Source organism: Microtus pennsylvanicus, chromosome 1 (assembly GCF_037038515.1).
Source record: "Microtus pennsylvanicus isolate mMicPen1 chromosome 1, mMicPen1.hap1, whole genome shotgun sequence".
NCBI classification, from domain to species: domain Eukaryota; kingdom Metazoa; phylum Chordata; class Mammalia; order Rodentia; family Cricetidae; genus Microtus; species Microtus pennsylvanicus.
Genome location: NC_134579.1, coordinates 84805648 through 84830800, shown reverse-complemented (window position 1 = coordinate 84830800; position 25153 = coordinate 84805648). Strand labels below are relative to the sequence as shown.

At 38.1% G+C, this 25153-nt stretch overlaps 1 protein-coding gene across 6 annotated transcripts in view; it reads left to right on the top strand.

The window, feature by feature from the left end:
- The window catches only part of Pds5b (PDS5 cohesin associated factor B), a 151842-nt gene that overhangs the window by 104576 nt on the left and 22113 nt on the right, over window positions 1-25153 (top strand). For all 6 annotated transcript variants that reach the window (XM_075971459.1, XM_075971441.1, XM_075971432.1 and 3 more), the window contains exons 20-24: window positions 6991-7114; window positions 9580-9738; window positions 20795-20863; window positions 22213-22349; window positions 24599-24722. In XM_075971459.1, coding sequence (XP_075827574.1) covers window positions 6991-7114; window positions 9580-9738; window positions 20795-20863; window positions 22213-22349; window positions 24599-24722 — 613 coding nt within the window. The remainder of the gene's footprint in view (window positions 1-6990; window positions 7115-9579; window positions 9739-20794; window positions 20864-22212; window positions 22350-24598; window positions 24723-25153) is intronic.

Below are 25153 nucleotides of genomic sequence, written 5' to 3'. Positions count from 1 at the left end.
TCTCTTTGGTAAGAGTAAGCAGCACTAGTGTTTGGAACTGTCTTGCTAACTTGAGTTCATGATGTATGTTTCTCTATGGGATGATGTTCTTGCTAGACAAATCAGATCATAGAGAAGAGTGACTTTTCATATGGGCTGTATGTAACTATATATCATACGTTGTATATTCACCTGGTAGTCTATCTCAGTTAAACTGACTGCTATTCAACAAAATGTGGTTATTTATCTAAGTGAGGAATCTGATATCCAGACAGGCAAATAGTTGTAGGTCATAGCTAGCAAGTAGCAAATGCGTGATTTGAATTTAGACTTGATTCTATTATCCATGGATCTATATCCCTTTGGGCATAGTTTCTATTTTCTTATTTCTTTTTCTTCCTGACTCTTTTAGTTAGCGTGCAAGATAATGGTTCTCATCATACAACACATATACAAACATACACATATATTTATGACATATTTGCGTCTCCTATCCTTTTACCTTGCTTATATTTGCCCATTCCATAACATAAAATCATTTTTTCCCCCTCTGAACTCTTGTTGACCATCTTGGCTATTGTGAGTAGTGTAGCAGTAACATGAATTTGTAGACACGTCTATAGCATACTTAAGATTGCTTCTGCTATATACCCAGGAGAGGTACAACAGGATCACTTGGTAGTTCTAGTTTTAGTTTTGTGAGAAAACTGCGTACTGATTTCCTTACTGAACTCTTTCAGTTCACATTGCCACCAGCCATGTGTAAGGTTCCATTTATCAGATAACCTAAATAGCTCTTATTTCTTAATGAGCCAGAATCTTGGTGTGTCTTAGTTAGGGTTCTATTGCAGTGAAGAGACACCATGACTACAGTGTCTCTTATAAAGGAAATACATTTAAATGGTGCTGGCTTACATTTTAGAGGTTAAGCTCTTTATCATCGTGTGTGACATGGTGGCGTGCAAGCCAACATGGTGCTGGAGAAGCAGCTCAGAGTCCTACATCTTGATTCGTTGGCAACAGGAAGGGTCTTTCTCACTGGACTTGGCTTAAAGCCTGCCCCATATTGACATACTTCTTCCAACAAAACCATACCTACACTAACAAGGCCACACCTCCTAATAGTGCTATTCCCTTTGGAGGCCATTTTCTTTCAAACCTTAGTGTAGTTTTACTTTGCATTTTTCTGGTGACTAAGTAGGTTGAGTACAAGCATTTTTTTTCTTAGTTTGGTAAATGTCTATTCAATTAATTTGTCCATCATTGATTCATTTGGGAGATGGGGATGTTTGTTTATTTGGAATTTTAAGTTTTGGGATACTTTATAAATTCTAGATACCAATTTCCCGTCAGATACACAGCTGGTATTTTTCCCCTGTTATGTATACAATTGCTGTTGTTTCCCTTGTTGGACATTAGGTTTTGGATTTTATACAATCCCATTTCTTGATTCTTGGGATTATTTTCTGAGCTATTGATTGTTCCAGCCTATGCCTGTATCCTGAAGCTTCCCTTTAGAATTTTCCGAATCTTGCTATTAAGATCTTTAATCCAAATTTGTTCAGAGTGAGATTTTTCAGCATGCTGAGGAGATCCAGTTTTTCCTGTACCAATTGAGGCTGATCTTTGTCAATGTATGTATGCTTTCTCACCTTCATTAAAATTTAGGGACTGTGTTTATCTTTTGAAACATTCTCTCATGACTACATTTCGCTTCAAGTTTGCTTTATTACTTTTCTGAATAGTGATGCCAGTCTGATTAACTTCCGTTCACTCTTGAGTCTGCGAATGTGTTCCATTGAAGTATGTTTCTTTGATACAGCAGTTAGCTGGGTCTTGTTTTATTGTCCACTCCGCTAGTCTGTCTCTTAATTGCAGAGTTAACAACATTTGCATTTGGTTAGTGAGAAAGGTTTGCTAATTCCTGAACTTTTTACATTATTTTTCTAGTTGGTTGGATTAATTCGTTCTTTTATTTCTTCCCTACAGTAATATTAGTGTGTTGAGGGCTCATATTGTTGAGCATAATAGATTTCTTCCCAGGTTTTCTCTCTTCATCTTTTCCTCACATGAAATTGATTTCCTCTGCTGTCTTGACTGGGGCTGTTTTTCTCTGTGCATGGTGTTCCTCTTGGGTTTTTTGCAGTATTATTGTGTGAGTTTTTCTTGAGACATGTGAATGTTTGTCTATTTACTTCAGGTAGAATTATCAATGACAGACAGAAAAAATCTACCCAACTTTAACTTGGTGAACCATTGAGTTTATTGGGTTATCTATAGGGTTGTGGGTGAGAGGTTATTTATAGGAGCTCCAGTGATTCAAAGGCAGTTACATTGCCAAAGCCATCATGAGAGACCGCTGATAAAGTATGCCTGGAGCTTCCTGCCCTCCGTTGTGTAGTGCCACTGGGGAGATTCCCCATAATGTTTCCTGCATTTGCAGCCCTGGGGAGGCCTCTCAGGAGTGTAAATCTGACCTCACTGAGCCTGATGGGTTTCAATAGGAAGAAAGGTTTCAATTCTGTAAAAACAGCAGCACTACAGCTGGGTTGGTGATAAGGTGTTGCTTTAGTTCAAGTTTGTTTTGGAATGTCCTTATCTCCTGATCAAATTTGAAAGATACCTTTGCTGGATCTAGGAACCTGATTGGCAGTAAAATACATGAATCTGCTCCTCTGGCCTTAAGCAATTTTTGTGAGGTGGTCTGTTAGAATTCCTGTGTGTTTGTATTTGTGGGTTGATGTTTCCTCCTATAGCTTTAAATGTATTAACTTTGTTTTACCCTTTCTTTGTCTTGATGATTGTGGTGTGTTCTGGAGAAGTTCTTCTCTGGTCACGTCTATTTGGGGTTTTAAATCCCTCTTGTCCTTGGATGCCCATTTTGTTAGGTTTGGGAAATAGTCTAAGATTTTATTGAATAGACTCTCTCTGCCTTTTTATTGACTTCTGCATGGGTCCTTACCTTGGCATCTTGATCATATCTGAGTGTTCTCGGAACTTGTTGTCAGGATCATTTATCTACTTGTTTTCCTTTTAATATCTGTAGTATTTCCTGGCCTTGTCACAGTCTCGTCTGTTCTTTGGTCTTTTGGTCTAGTCTAGTGGTTGATGTTTCTGTTGCATTTTTTTTTTTTAAATCTGATTCCTTAACTTTTCATTTCCTTCATTTCTTTTCTTTTATCTTTTTTTTATTGATAAAAGGAGAATAAAGAAAAGAAAGAAAGAAAAAACAAATTTCCACCTCCTCCCAGCCTCCCATTTCCCTCCCCCTCCTCCCATTCTTCTCCCCCTCCTCCCACCCCTCTCCCTTTCCCCCCACTTTTCTCCCCCTCCCTCTCCAGTCCAAAGAGCAGTCAGGGTTCCCTGCCCTGTGGTAAGTCCTAGGTCCTCCCCCCTCCGTCCATATCTAGGAAGGTGAACATCCAAACTGGCTAGGCTCCCACCAAGCCAGTACATTGCGTTGGATCAAAACCGCGTGCCATTGTCCTTGGCGTCTCATCAGCCCTCATTGTTCGTCATGTTCAGAGAGTCCAGTTTTATCCCATGCTTTTTTTGGTAACAGTCCAGCTGGCCTTGGTGAGCTCCCAGTAGATCAGCTCCACTGTCTCAGTGGGTGGGTGCACCGCTCGTGGTCCCGACTTCTTTGCTCATGTTCTCCCTCCTTCTGCTCCTCCTTGGGACCTTGGGAGCTCTATCCAGTGTTCCAGTGTGGGTCTCTGTCTCTATCTCCATCCATCGCCACATGAAAGTTCTAGGATGATATGCATGATATTCGTCAGTATTGCTCTAGGATAGGGTCATTTCAGGTTCCCTATCCTCAGCTGCCCAAGGAACTAACTGGGGGCCTCAGCTTGGGCACCTGGGAGCCCCTCTAGGGTCAAGTCTCCTGCCCATCCTAAAGTGGGTCCTTTAACTAAGAAATGGGGTTCCGTGCTCCCCTATCCAACCTTCCTTTATCCCGATCCTCCTGTTTCCCCAAGTCCCCCCTCCTTTCCTTCTACCTTTTCTCTCCCCATCTCCCCTTACCCCCATCCCAACCCACCCCCAACATCCCACTTTTCTCCCCGGCAATTTTGTCTACTTCCCTTTTCCAAGAGGATAACTATATGTTTTTCCTTGGGTTCACCTTCTTACACTGAACCTGATAGAAGAGAAAGTGGGAAATACCCTACAACAGATGGGCACAGGTGATCGCTTCTTAGGTATAACCCCAGAAGCACAGACATTAAAGGCAACATTGAATAAATGGGACCTACTAAAACTGAGAAGCTTCTGTAAAGCAAAGGACACTGTCACTAAGACACAAAGGCAACCTACTGACTGGGAGAAGATCTTCACCAACCCCACAACAGACAAAGGTCTGATCTCCAAAATATATAGAGAACTCAAGAAACTAGACTTTAAAAGGCTAATTAACCCAATTAAAAAATGGGGCACTGAACTGAACAGAGAATTCTCAAATGGCCAAAAGACACTTAAGGTCGTGCTCAATCTCCTTAGCAATCAGGGAAATGCAAATCAAAACAACTTTGAGATATCATCTTACACCTGTCAGAATGGCTAAAGTCAAAAACACCAAGGATAGCCTTTGCTGGAGAGGCTGTGGAGGAAGGGGTACACTCATCCATTGCTGGTGGGAATGCAATCTTGTGCAACCACTGTGGAAGTCAGTGTTTCGGTTTCTCAGGAAATTCGGGATCAACCTACCCCTCGACCCAGCAATACCACTCTTGGGAATTTACCCAAGAGATGCTCTATCATATGTCAAAAGCATTTGTTCAACTATGTTCATAGCAGTATTATTTGTAATAGCCAGAACCTGGAAACAACCTAGATGCCCTTCAATGGAAGAATGGATGAAGAAAGTATGGAATATATACACATTAGAGTACTACGCTGCGGTAAAAAACAATGACTTCTCGAATTTTGCATGCAAATGGATGGAAATAGAAAACACTATCCTGAGTGAGGTATCCCAGACCCAAAAAGATGAACATGGGATGTACTCACTCATAATTGGTTTCTAGCCATAAATAGGGGTCACGGAGTCTACAATAGGCGAATCTAAAGAAGCTAAGTAAGAAGGTGAACCCAAGGAATTTCCTTCATTTCTAAACCTCTCTCTCCTGGCCAAAATTCTAGTTCCCTTTTTGACTCTCTCTTCCGTATCACTGGCATTCTTACCCATTTTGCTGGCTTTCTCACTGTGCTGCTGACTTTTCTTTTCCAATCCCCTCCCCCCAATGACTAACTTCATTCATCATCTTATATCCTCTTTAAAATCACTGATCATTTCTACAAATAAACTTTGGACTTTTTCATCCAGCACTTTACCCGTTTTAGTATCCTTGAGTTCAGTGAAGGGCTTATGATCTTTTTGAGGACTGGTCTTTTTTATGTTTTCTGTGTTTCTGAGTTGTGATTGACATGTTATTTTGGTTCTCTTGTAACCTGGGGATCTACTTAGTGAACAGCTTGTTCCCTGACGCTCATTCCTAACACTCCTCAGAGAAGACAAAGCAAACTGCTATTTTAGCAGCTACATCAAATTAAACAAGATACAGAAAGATATAAAATAATTAACTGCCACTAATAGATCATCAATGACATAAACTGAAAATGGCACAAATGATATAAAATGTGCAATGGGGCTAAATCATTTAAGCAGATGTAGATTAGCAATCGAGTGGATTAAGGAAGCAGCCAGGAAAGGGGGGCAGAAGGAACTCATTGGCATTTTTGTAGACTTTCTTCTCATTTTGCTTTATTTGGGCATTTTTGTCTTAATTTATCTTTTGCTTATGTATTTTAGTTTCTATTTGTGTGTGTGTTGCTTGTTTTTTAAAGAAATAAAAAAACATAAAATTGGATAGGAATGACATGATCAAAAAGGAAAGTGGAAAGTAATGTCGTGAAGGTGAAGTGGAAGGAACAAGAGATTAATAAGCAGAACAAAGGAAAGCAGATTGCTCAGTAATGAAAAATACTATGCATGTTAAGTCTAAGGAAGGAAATAGAAAGTAAAAAATAGTCTAAAATTTTATTTTTAAGAATAATAAAATCAAGTCAAATAGTACGGGAATACAGGTGAAAAAAAAGGAGAAGACATTACTAACAGTGAAAAACTATAAACATGTAGATAAATGTTAAAGGGGGAAAATATAAAGTCTAAAAATAGCCTTTTTAAATTTGAAGTAAGTTAACACTAAAAAGTATATTAAAATAAGAAATACAGAGGGGGGAAATCCCAAAATATGTTTGAATGGCTTCTTCAATTATGGGGTGTCCACAAGAGCCATCTTCACTGTAGTCACTTTATAGTTATGGTCTTCTGCTGGTCACACTTAGTTTGTAGTCTGTGGGCTGAGCAGATTATCCTAATCAAGGCTGGAGTTGATAAACATAATGGTAAATGATATTCTAGCTTGGATGTATTTCCTAAGTGCAGTGCTCCAGCCACCAGCTACGTTTTAGCTTGTCAGTGTCTGGTCCATCTTTCCTGAAGTGAACACGGGTTGTGTTGTTTACTTGAGCAAGGACAACTTATCAGTGGCTGCACCATTTACATCCTTGTCAACTATTTACTAACTGCCTATGACTACTTGGGGAGGGGGAAGACCTTTTGAGGGTTGTTGTCCTTTCCTGCCACCCCATAGAATGTTGATAGACTCAGTCTTATGCAGGTAACCACCCCTACCTACCTGCTGTGGTTTCATGGATGCAACAGACAGGTCATGTCTACAAACCAGTATTTGACAGACTCCTTCTATCCCCTTTGCTCCCTCCTGCAGTGTTCACTGAGCCTTGGAGCGGATGATCTAGATGTCCTGTTTAAGACTAAGCATTCAACAGTCCCTTGTTTGACAAATTACGAATTTCTATATTAACTGTTCCCTTTACACACAGAAGCTTCTTGACCTTGGTTGATGTAGTACTAATCTGTGGGAATAAACATAAATTACCTTTTTTTTTTTAAATTGCTGCTTTTCTTTCCTGTTTTTTTTTTTTTAGAGCCTTGCTTCCTGTATTGCATCACAAATCCAAAAAAGGACCACCTCGCCAGGCCAAATATGCCATCCATTGTATTCATGCCATATTTTCTAGTAAAGAGACCCAGTTTGCACAGATATTTGAGGTAATGAAAAAATTTTAATTCATATAAATACCGATTTTGTAGAATATTCTCAATTAGAGTTGTTTTATATTGTGTATTATTAGCATTTGGATTAGTAAAGCCAACATCAGCAGTAGTTAAGATAGGAAAACTGGTTTTCCATAGGTTTAAGGCTACTTTAGGTTCAGAAGTCAAATACTGCGTGATACTTTTTGATTCTGCTGTATGAATTGGTGTTTGGAGTTTTCATTGAGTGTTTTTTTTTTATCATCATAGTCAATGGCTGTAGTAATGAGCTTACTCTGTGAGTTTATAAGCTTAATAGTTTGGATTCTAAATGTAAATTGATCCTAATTGGTAAAGTAAACAAGTTTAGATTTAATGACTGAACTAACCATACTAACATGAGGTGTATTTTTAATGTTTTATACTATTTTCTCTACATGTTAATTAACTTTCACTTTGAGAAGGTGTTCTGTTGCAGCCAACTATGCAAATAGTCTTTAACATTATTATTAAAACAGAAGCTAGCAGAAAAGTCTGTAAGAAATGATTCATAATTTTATGTCTGGAGCTTTGAATGGAAGTCAGAGCATACTGAACCTTCTACCATAAATATTTTGACATTTTATCTATGAGGTACAAACTTTTATGGTTATTTTATCATATTTTCATGTCTCATGTTAAAATAACTGAATAGATTATGTTCTGCATCTTCCAAATAACAGCTTGATTTCTGTGGCAAGTAACTTACCTTCATATGTATACATTTGGGGATGGCTGTTTTTATTTATAAAGATAACTTCATTAACTAGTGTTGATTCTAGGAAAATTTTGTTTTTATTGCTTAATCTTTCTTTTCCTTTAATGATGGTCACTCTGAGAATAATACTGATATAACTTGGCTTTGTAAAGATTCTCACTGTGTTGCTCTTATAATGGAAGGTTTGCTGGCTTTCTGAGAAATATTTCCTAGTGGTCACTAGTCTTTTTGCAGTTGCCAGTACTCCGTGATCTGGCCAATAGTTTTCCTTTTTTCAAAAATAATATCATTGATGTATTGTGGAAAATTATCAACTAGCAGTAATAAAATAATTAAAAGCATATTTATGCAACCATGTTTTGTTTATAGTGTGACCAGCAGAGTGATACTTAGGTATGGACACAGTGGAAGTATTGAGGGAAATGACCAGGAATAGCAAAAGGTCAAGTTATCAAATGTTCTTGTTGGTCTTGCTGAAACCTCATATTGCCCTTGTGTGTTGGAAAATCATAGTTTATATTGCTTGTCAAGTTTGTAATAGTTGATGTACAGTGTTAGAACATAGAATCCTCATTTGCCTTTTGTGTATGTGTTCCTGTGTGTTTATGTGTGTGCATATATGTGCACCATGCTTGTAGAGATCAGAGGTCAACACTGCATGTCATCCTCAATTGCTTTGCACCATGACTTTTGAAATAGGGTCTCCCATTGAATCTAGAGCTCATTCATTCAGCTAGACTAGCTTTCCACATAACCTCAGGGCTGCTCCTGTCTGACCTTACAGCGTTGGAATCACAGATGTTCTCAGCCTTTTTATTTATGTAGTGTTGATGGTCCATATTCAGTCGGACCATATACTATATACTATATGTTGTCACTAATTACTTTTCCAGAGATATTTTATTCATACACAAGTAAGAATGTAACAAACACACATTTTGTGTGTCTTCCTCCTTAACACTTAATGATGGCATATGTAATTTAGTATCTCTTCTGATTTTCCTGTTTCTAAGGTTTAACAACACTCTTCAGTTATCATTCTAAGTGAATGTGACATTCTTTTATTGTAATAAGATACTAATGGTTTGGTTTTACATCAGATGTTATAGAATTTAGTATTTGATGTTATGATTTTCAAAACACCCAAAATTCAGTTAACTATATACATAGGAAAATTTTGTTTCACTACTGAAAATTCAGTTTCGGTGTTCAGAAGCTTAGAGGCAGCACATATTCTTTCATTGTGTTCCTACTGGAGTCCTGCCTGCTGGAGCTATGTCAAGTAAGTAGAGTGTGTGTGTACTCATGGAGAAGACACAGTGCTTATTCTGCCTCAATGCGGGCAAGTGTGGCCTACCTCATTTTCATTCCCACTTCTTTGACCATAGCCTTCTCCAACCGCAGGAGAAACTGCAACATGAAATCTTTATGCTTTGGAAGGAGGAGCAGAGTGGATATTGATTAGCCCTAGCAGTCTTTGGCATTCATATACATGATCATAAGATATATGCTATAAAATACGATTGATGCTGAAATGCTTTTTTACCTATTGCTAAAATGTGAGTTGAACAGGACTGAAACTGTTTAAACTTAATGTCTTCTAAACATCAGTTGAGTTGCTACTTACATAGGATCTAAAACTTCTGTAGTGTTCATAATTCAAAGGTGAAATACAGAAGCAGTTTATAGACAAGTGAATATGTTTTCTATCCTTCATTTCCAGCCTTTGCATAAAAGTCTAGATCCAAGCAACCTGGAACACCTCATAACACCACTGGTCACTATTGGTCATATTGCGCTTCTCGCTCCTGATCAGTTTGCTGCTCCTCTGAAGTCTTTGGTAGCAACTTTCATTGTGAAGGACCTACTCATGAATGACCGGGTGAGTTAGGTTTTTAGATTTGTTATCTCCATAGTGTTCTATGTGAAGTCTCTATTAAAGAGAGATGGAATACATAACAACACTTCTACTTGGTTGCTTTCATTTAAGATTTTCATCAGAAATAAAGTAACATTGGCACATTTTTGTTTGAACATGGGCATTTGATCTGAAATAGACCCCTGGAGAGTTGTAAAATAACACCCAATTGTATTAAATTATATAAGGACATGGAGTTTTGATTAAGTGGTAGATTTTTGGGGAGAAGACAGATAGGATCTACTATGTGGCCCTGGGTGGCTTTAACTGGCCATGTGGACAAGTTCAGGCTTGAAATCACAGAGATCTGCTTGTTTGTGCTCTTGAGTACTGGAATTAAAATTGTATAGATCACTATACCTGACAATTCTTTTGATAACGGTGGAGGGGTATACTAAAGATTGAACCTAGGATCTTGTGGGGCAAGCACTTTGCCACTGAGCTACATCCTAGCCTAATTTACTTCTTAATATGAGAAGTAGAGATAATTTGAGGGCCTCAAATTCATATTCAGCAATGTGGATTTGGTCTCACTTCTGGCAAATAATTAGCTCTTGTCAAATCATTTCGGTCCAACTTGAAACTGGACTTCAGGCATTTTTGATCAATGGTTTTGTTTTTCTGGTGCTGGGGATCTAACCCAGGAGCTCGTGTGTTGCTAGCACTATTGAGCTTCACCTATCCTTGGCTTCAGTTATTGGTAAGTTACTGTCTTTTCTTTGTGTCTAGGGTGTATTTATTTGGGAGCTCCCTAAAACTCTCAGATACTGGGCCCATTATTCCTAATTTTACCCCTTAAGCCCTGTGACATGATGACAGGATTAGTGGACCTCTCAGTGTCCTCCTCTCCCCCCCCCCTTCCTTTTTTTTTTTTTTGTTTTGTTTTGTTTTTTCAAGACAGGGTTTCTCTGTAGCTTTGGTGCCTGTCCTGGAACTAGCTCTTATAGACCAAGCTGGCCTCGAACTCAGAGATCCACCTGCCTCTGCCTCCCAGAGTGCTGGGATTAAAGGCATGCGCCACCACCGCCGGGCCGAAAGACATCTTATAGATAAACAAAGAAAAGGGATGACAAGCAGAAAGTAAGAACGCTTAATAAATTGTGAAGGAATGTCTGATAATCCCAATGAGAATGACAAAAAGCGAGAGGGCTTCTCTGTGACACAAAACCAAAAACTAATCTAGATGGACTAAAACTTTTAATGACAAAAGGCAAGCTTAACGTTCAAAACATGGAGACCATTTTATGACATTAAAGCAGAGTAAGTTACTTACACAGGATGTGAAAATAATAAGAAAAATGATAAATTTAAAACTTATTCAAAGTACAACATAAAAAGGGTGAAAATACACACTGTAAATGAGACCTTATGACTATTCTACAACATGTATGTATCCAGCAAAGATTGCCTAACATGTAAAGGACACTGTAAGTAGTTGAAGAAGGAAGGCAGCATAAGTGCTAATTAACCAAAGAAACTTAACTAGTGACAAAGGAAAAGCAAATTAAGAATATAATTTTGTATCTATTAGGTAGGCAGAGGCTGAGCCATCTGATAATGAATGCTGGTAAAAAACGTCAGCAGTGAACCCAGAGTTAAGGATGTATGCTCAGAGCATATGACAGATTGTTGCAAGACTCAAGAACAAACAAAATTAAAGAAATATGCTAGCCAGACAGGTATGAGATGAGTGTGAGGTGATAAATATGAAGTGATTTATTTTAGGCTGAGGAACAAACTCCAAATTCAGAACAGTGGGTACCCAGAAGAGGAAGGAAATAGAAAGTAAAGATTACCGAGCAATAAAACCATGAGTGAACAGTATTATTAAATATAAGTTGGATAAATGTAACAATTTTCTTTTGCCCATATCCTATATGACTTAAAACAGGACACATTGTTAGGTTAATGGTGAGATAAAGGAATTTAATTTCTGACAAGACAGAACTAGATTATTTTTAACAATTTTCCTATTGGAACAATTAGAAGGGTAGACCAGATGGTTTTTTTCAAATCAGTATATAGGCAAAAAAATTTACCAAAGTAGTAACAATTAGCAGGGCAGATGTTCAGAAGAAGGGATCCATCAAGAGAGTTGAGCCTGTCATCGAGATCACTTTTCTGACTAAAGTGATTTCTTTGTTGTTTTTTTTTTTAAAAAAGATGTCTTTCATTAGCACACAGTTTTCTCTTAAAAAGGAATTCTGTATACTCTTACAGACCTTAGGTACTAATGATATTTTTAAAATTATGCACTGTGTTTTGACTTTATATCCATTTCTTGCTAAAAGAGCTTAATTTTTATTTATTTGTGAAGTTTTTTTTCTAAATCTCAATATTTTATTTTGGTTTCATCTCGCAGGTTTTTTTGGGGGGGGGGGGTGTTTTCAAGACAGCATTTCTCTGTGGTTTTGGAGCCTGTCCTAGAACTAGCTCTTGTAGACCAGGCTGGTCTCGAACTCATAGAGATCTGCCTTCCTCTGCCTCCCAAGTGCTGGGATTAAAGGCGTGCGCCACCACCGCCCGGCTACCTACCTACTTTTCTACCATGTAGATTTCGTTCTGCTGTGCCAGTACCTTCTTCTTCTTTTTTTTTTTTTTGGTGTGGCTACTGTAGTCATAGTTAAATCCATCTTAATGTCCTCTGTTTATAATCTGTTTTAAGTATTCATATTGATAATTACTGATGTAGATTGGATTATTTTATAAGTTGAATATCATATGTTATCTTTGATTATTTCAAACTATATTCTAATTTGAGGGCCTTGTGTCTTGAATTTTGGTGTTCACCTTTGTTCAATAGAAATATGTTCCAATTATTCAGCTACGGAATATTTAAAGCATTGCTTTTTGTCATCTCATTCTGCAGTTGAGAAACCTGCATTGATAAGATTATTGCTTCTTTTATGAAACAATTGAGCTGTACGTTTCTTCTTGACATGCTTAGTCTAGAAATTTCATCAGAGTGAACCCCACAGGACTCCTTTCTAATGGTCTCAATGCCATGTGTTGAGACACTTACTGACTCTCTCATTCTGTGTATTTAGAAATTTGTGTTTCTAGGTGTTGGGGTTATTTGTTTCATTGCCTGGGCCTTACCTGAGTTGATACTTAATTCCTATTTTCTTTCTTTTTTGACAAACAAATTGTGTACGTTTATTTATGTAATAACATGGGGGAGGGGAACTTGTGCAAACATGCCATGGTGTTTTGCATGTGGATATCAGAGGTCAACTGGAGCATATTGGTTCTCTCCTTCTACCATGTGGGTCCCAAAGATCAGATTCAGACTTTACCCCTGGAGTCATGTCACCAGCCCTGAATCCTCATTTTATGGTTTGTTGATAAAAATAAGATATCACTTGTTCCAGTATTGTGTTCAACTCTTCACCATCTTAATTTACTGCCTGCCTTTGTAAATTCACGTTCCATGGTACCTGCATCTTTCCTCGGGGTTATTTTATGGTTGTTCTGAAAGAAACTTTTTTTCTTTCTCTCTTTTTTGCTTATGTTGAATCTGCCTTTTAGAAAGTAAAGTCCTTATGCTGTGTTAATATTGTACCATACCTTTTTTATTTTCCAGAATCCTATGATTCTATTCTTTCTGCTGCTCCTCCGTGTGGTGTGTATGTGTAGCAGGGGGGTGGGGGATGGCACATACCTTTAATTCCAGCACTTGGGAGGCAGAGTCAGGTGGATCTCTGAGTTTCAAGTCAGTCTGGCTTACAAAGTGAGTTCCAGGACAGCCAGGACCTGGTCTTGAACCGCCTCCCCCTCCCAATTCTTTTTTTTTAATTTTTGCAGATGGGATTGAACTTACTTACCCATGTCATGAAAGTACTATACCATTACTCTATATCTCTAGCATTTTCCTTTCCTTTTCTTTTTTTAGGGGGGGAGGCGGGGACATGTTGTTTCACTGAGTTATCCAGGCTGGTCTTAAACTCCTATAGCCTGGGCAGGCCTTGAACTTGTCATTCTCCTGTCTCAGTCTCCTAAGTAGCTGAATTACAGACTTATGCCACAAAGTCTGGCTAAGAGCTTTTAAAATACCTTTTCTCTTGTTTAAAACTACATTTCTTGTGTCTGGTGAGGGAGCTCAGTGAGTATTTGCTGCAGACACAGGATGGAGAGCAGAGTCTGACACACTCATGTAGCAACCAGGTGTGTGGGCTTGTGTTCACAGCCACAAAGCTGGTGTGATCCCACAGCCAGCTCCTTGGACATAGGTAGACCACCCCAAGTCCTATGGAGAGACCTTGTGTCGAGCAACAAGTTGAACAGCTTCTGAGGATAGAGTTTGAAGCTGACTTCTTGCCTCTAGATACACGAGTGCCACACATACACAAATGCACACACTCTTCTTAGGATTTTTATCCTTGTCTTTGCTTGCTGGCCTAAATAATTGAATCATCAATCTTTTGAAAGGGTCTACAACGTAGGTTTTGTGTTATAAAATCTATCCTGACCCACACCTACAAAAGATATTCAAATGCTCCAGCCAGGTGCTGGTGAGAATTTTGCTTTCAGGCCTATTTAGTAAATGGGGTTAGATGAATCCTAAATATTTGCTATCATTGTTAGAAAGATAAGAAAAAATAATTTTGTTCAGTAATTTTTTTTTAATATTTTGTTTTTTGTTTTTGCATCCCTACCAAAGTTTCCCCTTCTTTTCTCTTCCCAGGCCCCCTACCCTGTCCACTCCTCTTCTGCTTGTCAGAAAAGGACAGGATTCCCGTGGATATCAGCCAGCCATGGTGTATCGAGTGTAGATAGGGGCAAAGGGTCCTACAGGTCAGATATAGCCTCTGCTCCCATTGTTAGGATCCCACAAGAAAATAAAGCTACATAACTGTAACATATATGCAGAGAGCCTAGGTCAGTCTCTTTGAGGCCCTATGAGCCCAGATTAATTAGTGGATTTTCTTGTGGTGTTCTTGACTCCTGGCTCCTACAATTCTTCCTTCCCCTTTTCCACAAGATTTCCTGAGCCCCACTTAATGTTTGGCTGTAGATCTCTGCATCAGTTTCCATAAGTTGCTAGGTGAAGCCTCTCTGATGGCTAGACATCAATCTATGGGTATAGCAAAATGAACTCTCTCTCTCATGATATTAGTCTCAAGCTGGATCAGTTTTTGGTTGGCCTCTCCCTCAATTTCTGCATCATATTTACTCCAGGAAATCTTATAGGCAGGATAGATATAGGCCAAAAGTTTTGTGGCTGGGTTGGTGACCTAATAATCCCTCCACTTGCAGTCTTGACTGGTTACAGGAGATGGTCGGTTCAGGCTCTGTAACCCCATGACTAGGAGTCATAGCTAGGATCACCCTCGGATTCCATTTGTCTCTCCCAGTCCTCTCTCCCTCGATCCTCTCCCCATCTGATCCCTCCTGTTCCACACTCCCCCTCCAGGACTCCAGCCCCCGCCCCCAACAGCAATGTCTTGTTTTATTTTCCCATCACAGTGAGATTCATGTGTCCCTGCCTTGAGCTCTCCTAGTTACTTAGCTTCTCTGAGTCTGAATTATAGCATAGTTATCCTTTGGTTAACCTCTAATAGCTACATTTAAGTGAGTACATACCACGTTTCTCTTTCTGGGTCTGGGTTACCTCACTCAGGATAATCTTTTCTAGTTCCAACCATTTACCAGCAGATTTCCCGATGTCATTGTTTTTAACAGCTGAGTAATAGTCCATGTGTGAATATACCAAATCTTCTTCATTTGAGGGAAATATATATTGGTGGTCTAGTTTCTGACCATTAGAAATAAAGCTGCTATGAACATAGTTGAGCAAGTGTCCTTGTAGTATAGCAAAGCATCTTTTGGGTAAATGTCCAGTAGTGGTATAGTTAGGTTTTGAGGTTGATTGATTCCCAGTTTTTGGAGAAACCACCATATTGATTTCCAAAGTGGCTGTACAAGTATGTGCTCCCACCAGCACTGGAGAAGTATTCCCCTCGCCCCACATCCTCTATGTTACTTGTATTTTACTTCTTGGCCTTTCTGACAGGTGTAAGATGGAATCTCAGATTCCTTTTGATTCACATTTCCCTAATGGATAAGGATATTAAACATTCCTTTAAGTGCTTCTCAGCCATTTGAGATTCCTCTGATGAGAATTGTCTAGATCTGTACTCATTTTTTAATTGGATTATTTGGTTTATTGATGTCTAGTTTCTTGAATTCTTTATATATTTTGGAGTTGAGCTCTCTGTAGGTTGTGGGGCTATGTGAAGATTTTTTTTATTCTGTATCTTGCCATTTTGTCCTTTTGGTGGTGTCCTTTGCCTTACCGAAGCTTTTCAGTTTCATGAGGTCCCATTTAGTAATTGTCGATCTTAGTACCTGTGAGATTGATATTCTGTTCAGGAAATTGTCTCCTGTGCTAGTGTCTACAAGTCTGTTCACCATTTTCTCTTCTATCAGGTTCAATATATCTGCTTTTATGTTGAGGTCTTTGATCCACTTGAACTTGAGTTTTGTGCAAGGTGATAGATACGAATCTATTTGCATTATTCTACCTGCCAACATCCAGTTAGACCAGCACCATTTGTTGAAGATGCTTTCTTTTTTTCCATTGTATAATTCTGGCTTGTCAAAAATCAAGTGTCCATAGGTATGTGGATTTACTTCTGTATCTCCAGATAATTCCATTGATCAATCTGTCTCTTTTTATGCCGGTATCATGCTGTTTTTCATTACTGTAACTCCTCTATAGTAGAATTTGAAGTCAGGGATGGTGATACCTCCAGAAGTTCCTTTATTATACAGGATTGTTTTAGCTATCCTGGAGCCATTTCACTGAAAGTTTTTAGCAGCTGTGGTAGTTCCCTAGTAGAATTTTTGAGGTTATTTATGTATACTATAATATCATCTGCAAATAGTGACATTTAGACTTCTTCATTCCCAATTTGCATTCCCTTGATCTTCTTCAGTTGTCTTTTACACAATAAAAATTCAAGTACTATATTGAATAGATATGGAGAGAGTCTTGTTCCTGATTTTAGTGGAATTGCTTTACGTTTTTCTCTGTTTAATTTGGTGTTCAGTATTTGTTTGCTTTAATTGCCTTTATTGTGTTTAGGTACATCCCTTCTATCCTTTATCTATCTCTCCAAGATTTTTATTATGAAAGGGTGCTGGATTTTATCAAGGCTTTTTAAGCATCTAATGAGATGGTCATGTGGTTTTTTTTATTCAGTTTATTTATATGGTGGATTACATTGACAGATATTCATATGTTGAACCATCCCTGCATCTTCGGGATGAAGCCTATTTGATCATGGTAGATGGTCTATTTGATGTGTTCTTGGATTCAGTTTGCGAGTATTTTATTGTATATTTTTGCATCAGTGCTCATGAGTGAAAGGTCTGTAATTCTTTTTTGTTGAGTCTTTGTGTGGTTTGGGTATTAGGGTGACTGTGGCCTTATAAAATGAATTTGGCTATGTTCCTTCTGTTTCTATGTTGTGGAATAATTTGAGAGTATTGTTTTTTGCTCTTCTTCAGAAGTCTGGTAGAATTCTGTACTAAAACCATCTGGTCCTGGGCTTTATTTTTGGTTGGGAAACTTTTAATGACTGCTTCTATTTCCTCCTGGGTTATAGGTCTATTTAAATCGTTTATCTGATCTTGCTTTAAGTTTAGTAAGTGGTGTCTATGGAGAATTTTTTCAATTTTCTGGAGTACAGGTTTTGGAAGTATAACCTAATGATTCTTTGGATTTCCTTGGTGTTTATTATATTCCCCCCTTTCATTCCTGATTTTGTTCATTCATACATTGTCTGTCTTTTAGTTAATTTGGATAACGATTTGTCTATCTTGTTGATTTTTTTCAAAAGAACCAATTCTTTGTTCTATTGATTCTTTGTATTTTCTTTACTTCTGTTTTATTGATTAGGCCTGAGTTTGGTCATTTCCTGTCACTACACCTCTTAGGTGTGTTTGGTTTTTGTTGTTGTTGTCCTGGAGCTTTCAGGTGTGCTCTTAAGTTGCTAGTGTGAGATCTTTCCAAATTCTGTATGAGGACAATTAGTGCTATGAACTTTCCTCTCAGCATCGCTTTCATTGAGTCCCATAAGTTTGGGTTTGTGGTACATTCATTTTCATTCAATTCTAGGAAATGTTTAATTTCTTTATTTCTTCCTGGATCCAGTGGCAATTCGGTAGACAGTGTTTCTATGAGCTTGTAGGCTTTCTATTGTTTGTGTTGTTGAATTTCAGTTTTAATCCATGATGGTTTTATACAGGGGATTTTTTTCAGTTTTCTAGTATCTGTTGAGACTTGTTTGTTTGTTTGTTTGTTTATTGAGAAAAGGAAAAAAAACAAGTTTCCGCCTCCTCCCAGCCTCCCATTTCCCTCCCCCTCCTCCCACCCTTCTTCCCCTCCCCCCACTCCTCTCCCCCTCCCTCTCCAGTCCAAAGAGCAGTCAGGGTTCCCTGCCCTGTGGTAAGTCCTAGGTCCTCCCCCTTCGTCCATATCTAGGAAGGTGAACATCCAAACTGGCTAGGCTCCCACAAAGCCAGCACATTAAGTAGGATCAAAACCCCGTTCCATTGTCCTTGGCTTCTCATCAGTCCTCATTGTTCGCCATGTTCAGAGAGTCCGGTTTTATCCCATGCTTTTTCAGTCACAGTCTCTGCAGCTTATGGAACCTTCTTGAGACTTGTTTTGCAACTGAGTATGTGGTCAGTTTTGAAGAGGGTTCCATGAGATGCTGAAAAGAATGCATATTCTTTCTTGGGTGACATGTTCTGTAGATGTATGTTAGGTTCATTTGATTTATAATGTCTACCAGACCCATTATTTCTCTGTTTAGTTTCTGACTGGATAACCTGTCCGTTGGTGAGAGTGGAGTGTTGAAGTCTCACACTGTTAATCTATGGTGTTTGATGTGACTAACATATTTAGTAATGTTTCTTTTGCAAATGTGTGTGTCCATTGCTTTTGAGGCATAGATGTTCAGAACTGAGATGTCATCTTGGTGAATTTTTTTCTTTAATGAGTTTGAAATGTCCTCCATCTCTTTTGATTACTTTTGGCTTGAAGTCTATTTTATCAGATACTAGAATAGCTACTTCCTTCTTAGGTCCATTTGATTGGAAATTCTTTTTCCAACCCATTACTCTGAGGTAATGTCTATCCTTGATGTTAAGGTGTATTTCTTGTATACAGCAGAAGCATGGATCCTGTTTTCATATCCATTCTATTAACCTGTGCCTTTTTATTCGGAAATTGAGTCCATTGATACTGAGGGACATTAATGACCAGTAATTGTTAATTCCCTTTACTTTGTTGTTGTTGGTGGTAGTGTGTGTGTTTCCCTTCTTTGGATTTTGCTGGTGTGAAATTATATATTGCCTGTGTTTTTGTAAGTGTGTAGTTAAAACTTCCCTGGGTTAAAGTTTTCCTTATAGTACCTTCTGTAGGGCTGGAATTGTGGATAGATATTGTTTAAATTTGACTTTGTCATGAAATACCTTGCTATCTCCATCTATGGTGATTGAAAGTTTTGCTGGGTATAGTAGTCTGGACTGGTATCTGTGGTCTTTTAAAGTCTGTAAGACATCTGTCAAAGGCCCTTTGACTTTTAGGGTGTAATTCTGATAGGTCTGCTTTTATATTATACTTGGCCTTTTTTCCTTTACAGCTTCTAATGGTCTTTCTTTATTCTGTATGCTTAGTGTTTTGATTATTATGTGACATGGGAACTTTTTTTTTCCCTAGTCCAATCTATTTGGAATTCTGTAAGCTTATTATGCCTTTATAGGCATGTCCTTCTCTAGAAACATTTTCTTCTATGATTTTGCTAAATCTATTTTCTAGGTTTTTATTGTTTTGTTTTGTATTTTGTAGCAGCTCTGACTGTCCTGGAACTCTCTTTGTAGACTAGAATGGTTGTGAATTCACAGAGATATGCCTGTCTCTCCCTCCTAAGTGCTGGGGTTAAAGGCTTACACCACCAATGCCCACATTGTGTTTTTGAACTAGGATTCTTCTCCTTCTATTCCTATTATTTTTAGCTTTGGTTCCAGTTTTCCTGTATTTTTTTTACCAGTAGTTTTTTAGATTTAGCATTTTCTTTGACCAATGAATTTATTTCTTCTATTGTATCTTCAATGCCTGAGATTCTTTTATCTCTTGTATTCTATTGGTGATACCTGCTTTTGCTGTTCCTGTTTGCTTACTCATATTTTCCATTTTCACAATTCCCTCAGTTTGTATTTTCTTTATTGCTTCTATTTCAGTTTCCAGGTCTTGAATAGTTTCTTTCCCATGTTTGTTTTTTCTTGGCTTTTTTTTTTTCTGGCATTCTTTAAGGGATTTATTGATTTCTTCCAAGTTTTTGGTTGTGTTTTCCTCAGTTTCTTTAAAGGAATTTTTTTTATTTCCTCTTAAAGACCACTGTCATCTTAATAAAATTGGTTTTATGGTCATTTCTGGTGCTTTGGCTGTGTTGGCATTTTCAGATATAGCTGTCATAGGATAGCTAGGTTTTGGTGGGGACACGTTGCCCTGGGTATTGATGGTGTTTATGCATCTGGGTTTGTGATGATTATAGGTCATGTTTATTGATTTCTGAGTTTTCTTGGTTGGTTGGGTGTTTTGCTCCTTGGTATCTGTTTCCTCTTTGGTTTTCTGGTCCTTGTGGCCTGGATTTCTGGCAGCTAGCATGACCTCTAATCTAGGGGGTAATCTCTGTCCAAGTTGGGAACAGGCCTTCTGTGGTTAACTTGGCCTTTGTTGTAGCAGTGGGTCTCTGTTCTTCTGTTTGGTGTTGCTTATATTTTGGCAGTGGAAATCTGCTGGGGTTAGGGGCAGGGCCCAGCAGAGATAGGGGTAATGTAGTGGGAGGGCAAGGGCGAGGGCTACAGGTTGGGTTTTGTGGGGGAACAGAATCTAGGGAGGGGGCAGTTCACCTGGCAGGTGAGTCATTCACTTGTTCTCTTATTCAGTATATATTAATTGAACATAAGAATTCACACTTATATTTTAATGTTTCTACCTTTTGTCTAGCTTCCAGGAAAAAAAACAACTAAGCTTTGGGTCCCAGATGAAGAAGTCTCTCCTGAGACAATGGTCAAAGTAAGTAACATACATAGATTTATTTGTCTTGTTATCTTCACTGTATCAAGTAATAGGTGTGGATATCTTTTAAAGTCAAGAATTTGCCTTTATTGTGTTATAGTATTTCATATATTGTGAGGTTGTAGGACAATGATGTGCAACTCAGCGCCTTGTGAGCAGTAGCATATATAACCTAGTTTGAGGGGAAAAGATTTGAAAGCTCCTTCCATATTTCTGCTTCTTAGAAATTAGCCTTTTAATGGAGTGACTAGTGTCTTCTCCTGGATATACTTCTCTTCAGTAAAAATGCTAATCCAGATTCTAAAATTACCTTTTCCTTGGGATTTAATAAAAGTTTTTATTTAAAAATATTAATAACTCTTGAATTTGGGTTTATACATAAGGAATTACTTGTTACTAAAATGCATAGCATCAATTTATTAAAGTCATGTGGTATGTGTCAACTTCATTTCAATATATTTGTCAAGACTTAAAAGTTAGGAGCACATATACTAAATGTTGACTTTTTTTTTTTTTAAGAATTTCTTAGCACCCTTCTGGGCTCACTCCCACATTGTCTATTCTGCCTCTTTCTCTTTGAGTGTATTTGGTTGTGCTCCGTATCTTGAATTACGTTAGTGTGTTGCTTCAGCCTCAGATTCTGATGTGTCTTCATGCTTGTAGAGCAGCCCTTCTTTGTTTGCATCTGTAGTTCCATCACTGAATGATACTTGTTGCATTTGGGTCTCAACATTAGTCTAAAGCAGCAGTCTTGTGTCATAGAGACAGCACCGAATGAGAAGACAGGCTATTTAGGCTGAGTGTGTGCTCACCAGGTACCCAGGAAAGGCATCTTTGGGACACTCTATACTCGCACTGGTCAAGCTCAGTTTTTGTTGTCTGTCTTTTTTTTAGAAAGCTAAGGTAAGACACAAAACAGTACATAGAGAGGTATGTCAAAGACTAGTAAGTGCAGAAGTACTCACATCTTCAACATCATACGATGTCTAAAGGCCATATCAATTCTTAGGTAGGCAGGTAGGAACTTTCTCTGCTTAGGAAAGTTAGCATGATTCTAATTCTAGGTACTAAAAGCTGAGGTGCACACTTGGGAAACATTAAAATTAATAGCAACAAAAGAACCCATCTTTAGTGAAATGAGTTTTGTTTTGTTTTTTTGTTCTTTTTTTGCCACTTTCCTGGAGGTTGAAACAACTCTAATTTAAAAGACTGTGTTATCTTCCTGTATAAAGAATGGAATAATTAATTTTGTCTTAAGATGCATGCTCGTTTTTCTATTTTTTAAAGTTGATATGGAGATTCTTTAAACATAACAATGCTTATTGGTCAATTTGTCTTTTAAATAGATTCAGGCTATTAAAATGATGGTTCGATGGCTACTTGGAATGAAAAATAATCACAGTAAATCAGGAACTTCTACCCTCAGATTACTAACAACCATATTGCATAGTGATGGAGATTTGACAGAACAGGGGAAAATTAGGTATGTAGTTATTGTTTCCAGATACTTGGGTTGTATAGTGTTTCAACTCCTGGTGTAACTGTTATATGTTAGAATTTCTTTTTTTAAAAAGATAATTAATGTTAATTTATAGGTATTCAGGTATTCTTATTGTAATATGATTTTACATGGTGGTTATTACAATGTAACAGTCACATGTCTGATAGGGTTCTGGCATCTAGACACTGCAAGTATTTTAAATGATAGATCCTTGCTCTTTGTCATAGTCCATGTATAAGTCCTAGTACAGAGATCTGTCACTACTGTTTAACAAGTTTGCTAGTATCTCAAGGATAAAAACAAGTTATTGAGTCTGTTTCTAGAATGCAGCAAACAAAAAATTTAAAATGAACTGTGTATGTTATTTAAAATACACATGCTGTTTTTGTTTATATGATGAAACATAATTTAGTGCTTTCTATTCATAAGTCCACATCTGTGGGCTCAGCTACCTATGGATCTAAAATACCCAAAAGGCAATTATTTTTTCTGTACTGAGAATGTATAGATTTCCCCTTACCATTTCCTGTACCATGAAGCATAGCCACTGTTTGCCTTGTAATCTAGAGCTGAATGAAGGTTTGTGGGGAGACTGTGCACAGTTCATGCAAAAACGATGTCATTTTTCTATGAAGGAATGAAGCATTGATTTTGTTGTCTTAAGGGTTAACTGATTATACTGTGATTGGAACTCAGATTCAGATCCTGAAACTACATTCAAATCCTGGCTGTTAGCACTTTCTAGTTAGCTGAACCTAACCAAGTTACTTCAGCTTTTCAGTGCCCCCTTCACCTACTTGTCTTAGCATACCACTGTGGTGCAGTTAAATATGTTAGGATATTTGAAGTATTCACAGAACTATATAACATATAGGAACATGGATGATAATAGGGATTATTTTATCAGCATTAGCTGAAATGTCAAGTTGGTCTCAAGTGCTGTTTAGTGACACTTCTTAGCAATCTAAAAATAGGAGAATAATTTCATCTAAGTTCTTTAATGAAAAAACGAGGCAGCGAGTGGCGGCTGCTTTCTACCTTTTCATCTTCATTCTCTTCTTCCATCTCCCCCATCTCCCTTTCCATTTTGATTGTGCTGGGCATCAAACCTAGGACCTTGCATGCTAGGCAAAACCTATTAACCCTGTGCCACCATCCCAACCCCTAATCTGTTGTCTTGTATGTTTTATTCATAGTGTTCCCTGTGCCTAGAATTTAACAACACATATTTCTGAAGTGAGTTAATAAAAATAAAACTTAGTACTATGGAAACAGTTTATGTGCTTACCACTTTTATTCTAGTTTGTTGCTTCCCTTCAATAATTTAGACATGTCCATTATATATAATAAGGGTATTTTGGTTTAAGATTCATACTGCATTTGAGATAAATTTGTATTGGTCAGCTCAGCCTGGCAGAGAATATTCTTGGCATTGATACATTTAGTCTCAATTTATTAATTACATTGTTTCATATGTAGTTATTTATATTAATTATTCCTGCCTAAACCTAAGAACTTAAGAATATTGACAAATTGAAGCCAGACTACACACATTCAAATTCAGATCTGTTATTTATTGATTGCCTTTATTGTGAGCCATTTCACATTTGCATGCCTATTGTAGTATTTTAGCTACTATACCTGCTTGTTTTAAGTTTAGTGCAGTAGTTGTGGTAGACAAGTTACCAAGTTAAGATATTCATGCTGACCTGTGAGTAAACATCACACACACAAATCAATAGTACTGTAATTAAAATTTAACAGGCAAGCCAACATACAAATAAATGTCTTCTGTTCCTGCTGAGCTTAGGATGTATAGGATCAGAAGATTGAATTACTTTAGTCATAGCTGGCACCAGCTTATTTAAGAGACTTTGGCATTGATTGGGTTCTCTGAGAGCTCTGTGCTGTATGTAGACTGACTATTGTGGCCCCATATTGCAGAAAGTAGAAACAATTTCCACCCCTCGCCATCTTCTTTGTAAGTCCTAAGAGCTTTGCCCACTTGACCTCATCACCTTCCAGAAAACTCTCCCCTGTAATACCACCTTGGCCTAGGATTTCAGAGTATGCATTCTGAGGAGGTAAAGAATGTTCAGACCTTAGGACTTTCTGCTTTCTTCTTATAGATTGTTATTTTAAACATTAGATGAATGAGGTAAGAATGATCTACCCCACCCTACTCCCCCAGCACATGGAAGTCTTGCTAAATTGTTTTGCTTCTTTTTTAGTAAACCAGATATGTCGCGTCTGAGGCTTGCTGCTGGGAGTGCTATTGTGAAGCTGGCACAGGAGCCCTGTTACCACGAGATCATCACGTTGGAGCAGTACCAGCTGTGTGCACTAGCCATCAATGTAAGGGCAGTGGCTAGTGGGGATACGGTCATGTGCTCTTGAGCTTATAGGAAGAACTTGCTACAGTAGCATCAGAGCCTTGAATGTTTGTTTTCTTTCATGAGAACCACTTGGGAGTTCTAAGTGGCATTTTGTTTCCTAGTATGGTGTATGTAACTCCATTGCTGTTCTAGTCTGTAAATTTCCCACAAGCACTGGATGAGTCTTGCACTGACTGAACCATTGCTCCTTAAGGAGATGCAGGGCACTTGCTTTAAGACTCTGGTCACAAACTTGTCATCTGCTGGTCAGTGTACAGCCTTGCTTTCTGTGTGTCTGCTTAAGAACACCTCATTTATATGCATAGCTCTCTGATTAACACTCAACTCATAGCGAACAAGCAGCACCTGCACTCACTCCTTCCTCGGGCTTTACTGTGGTGCTTGCATTTT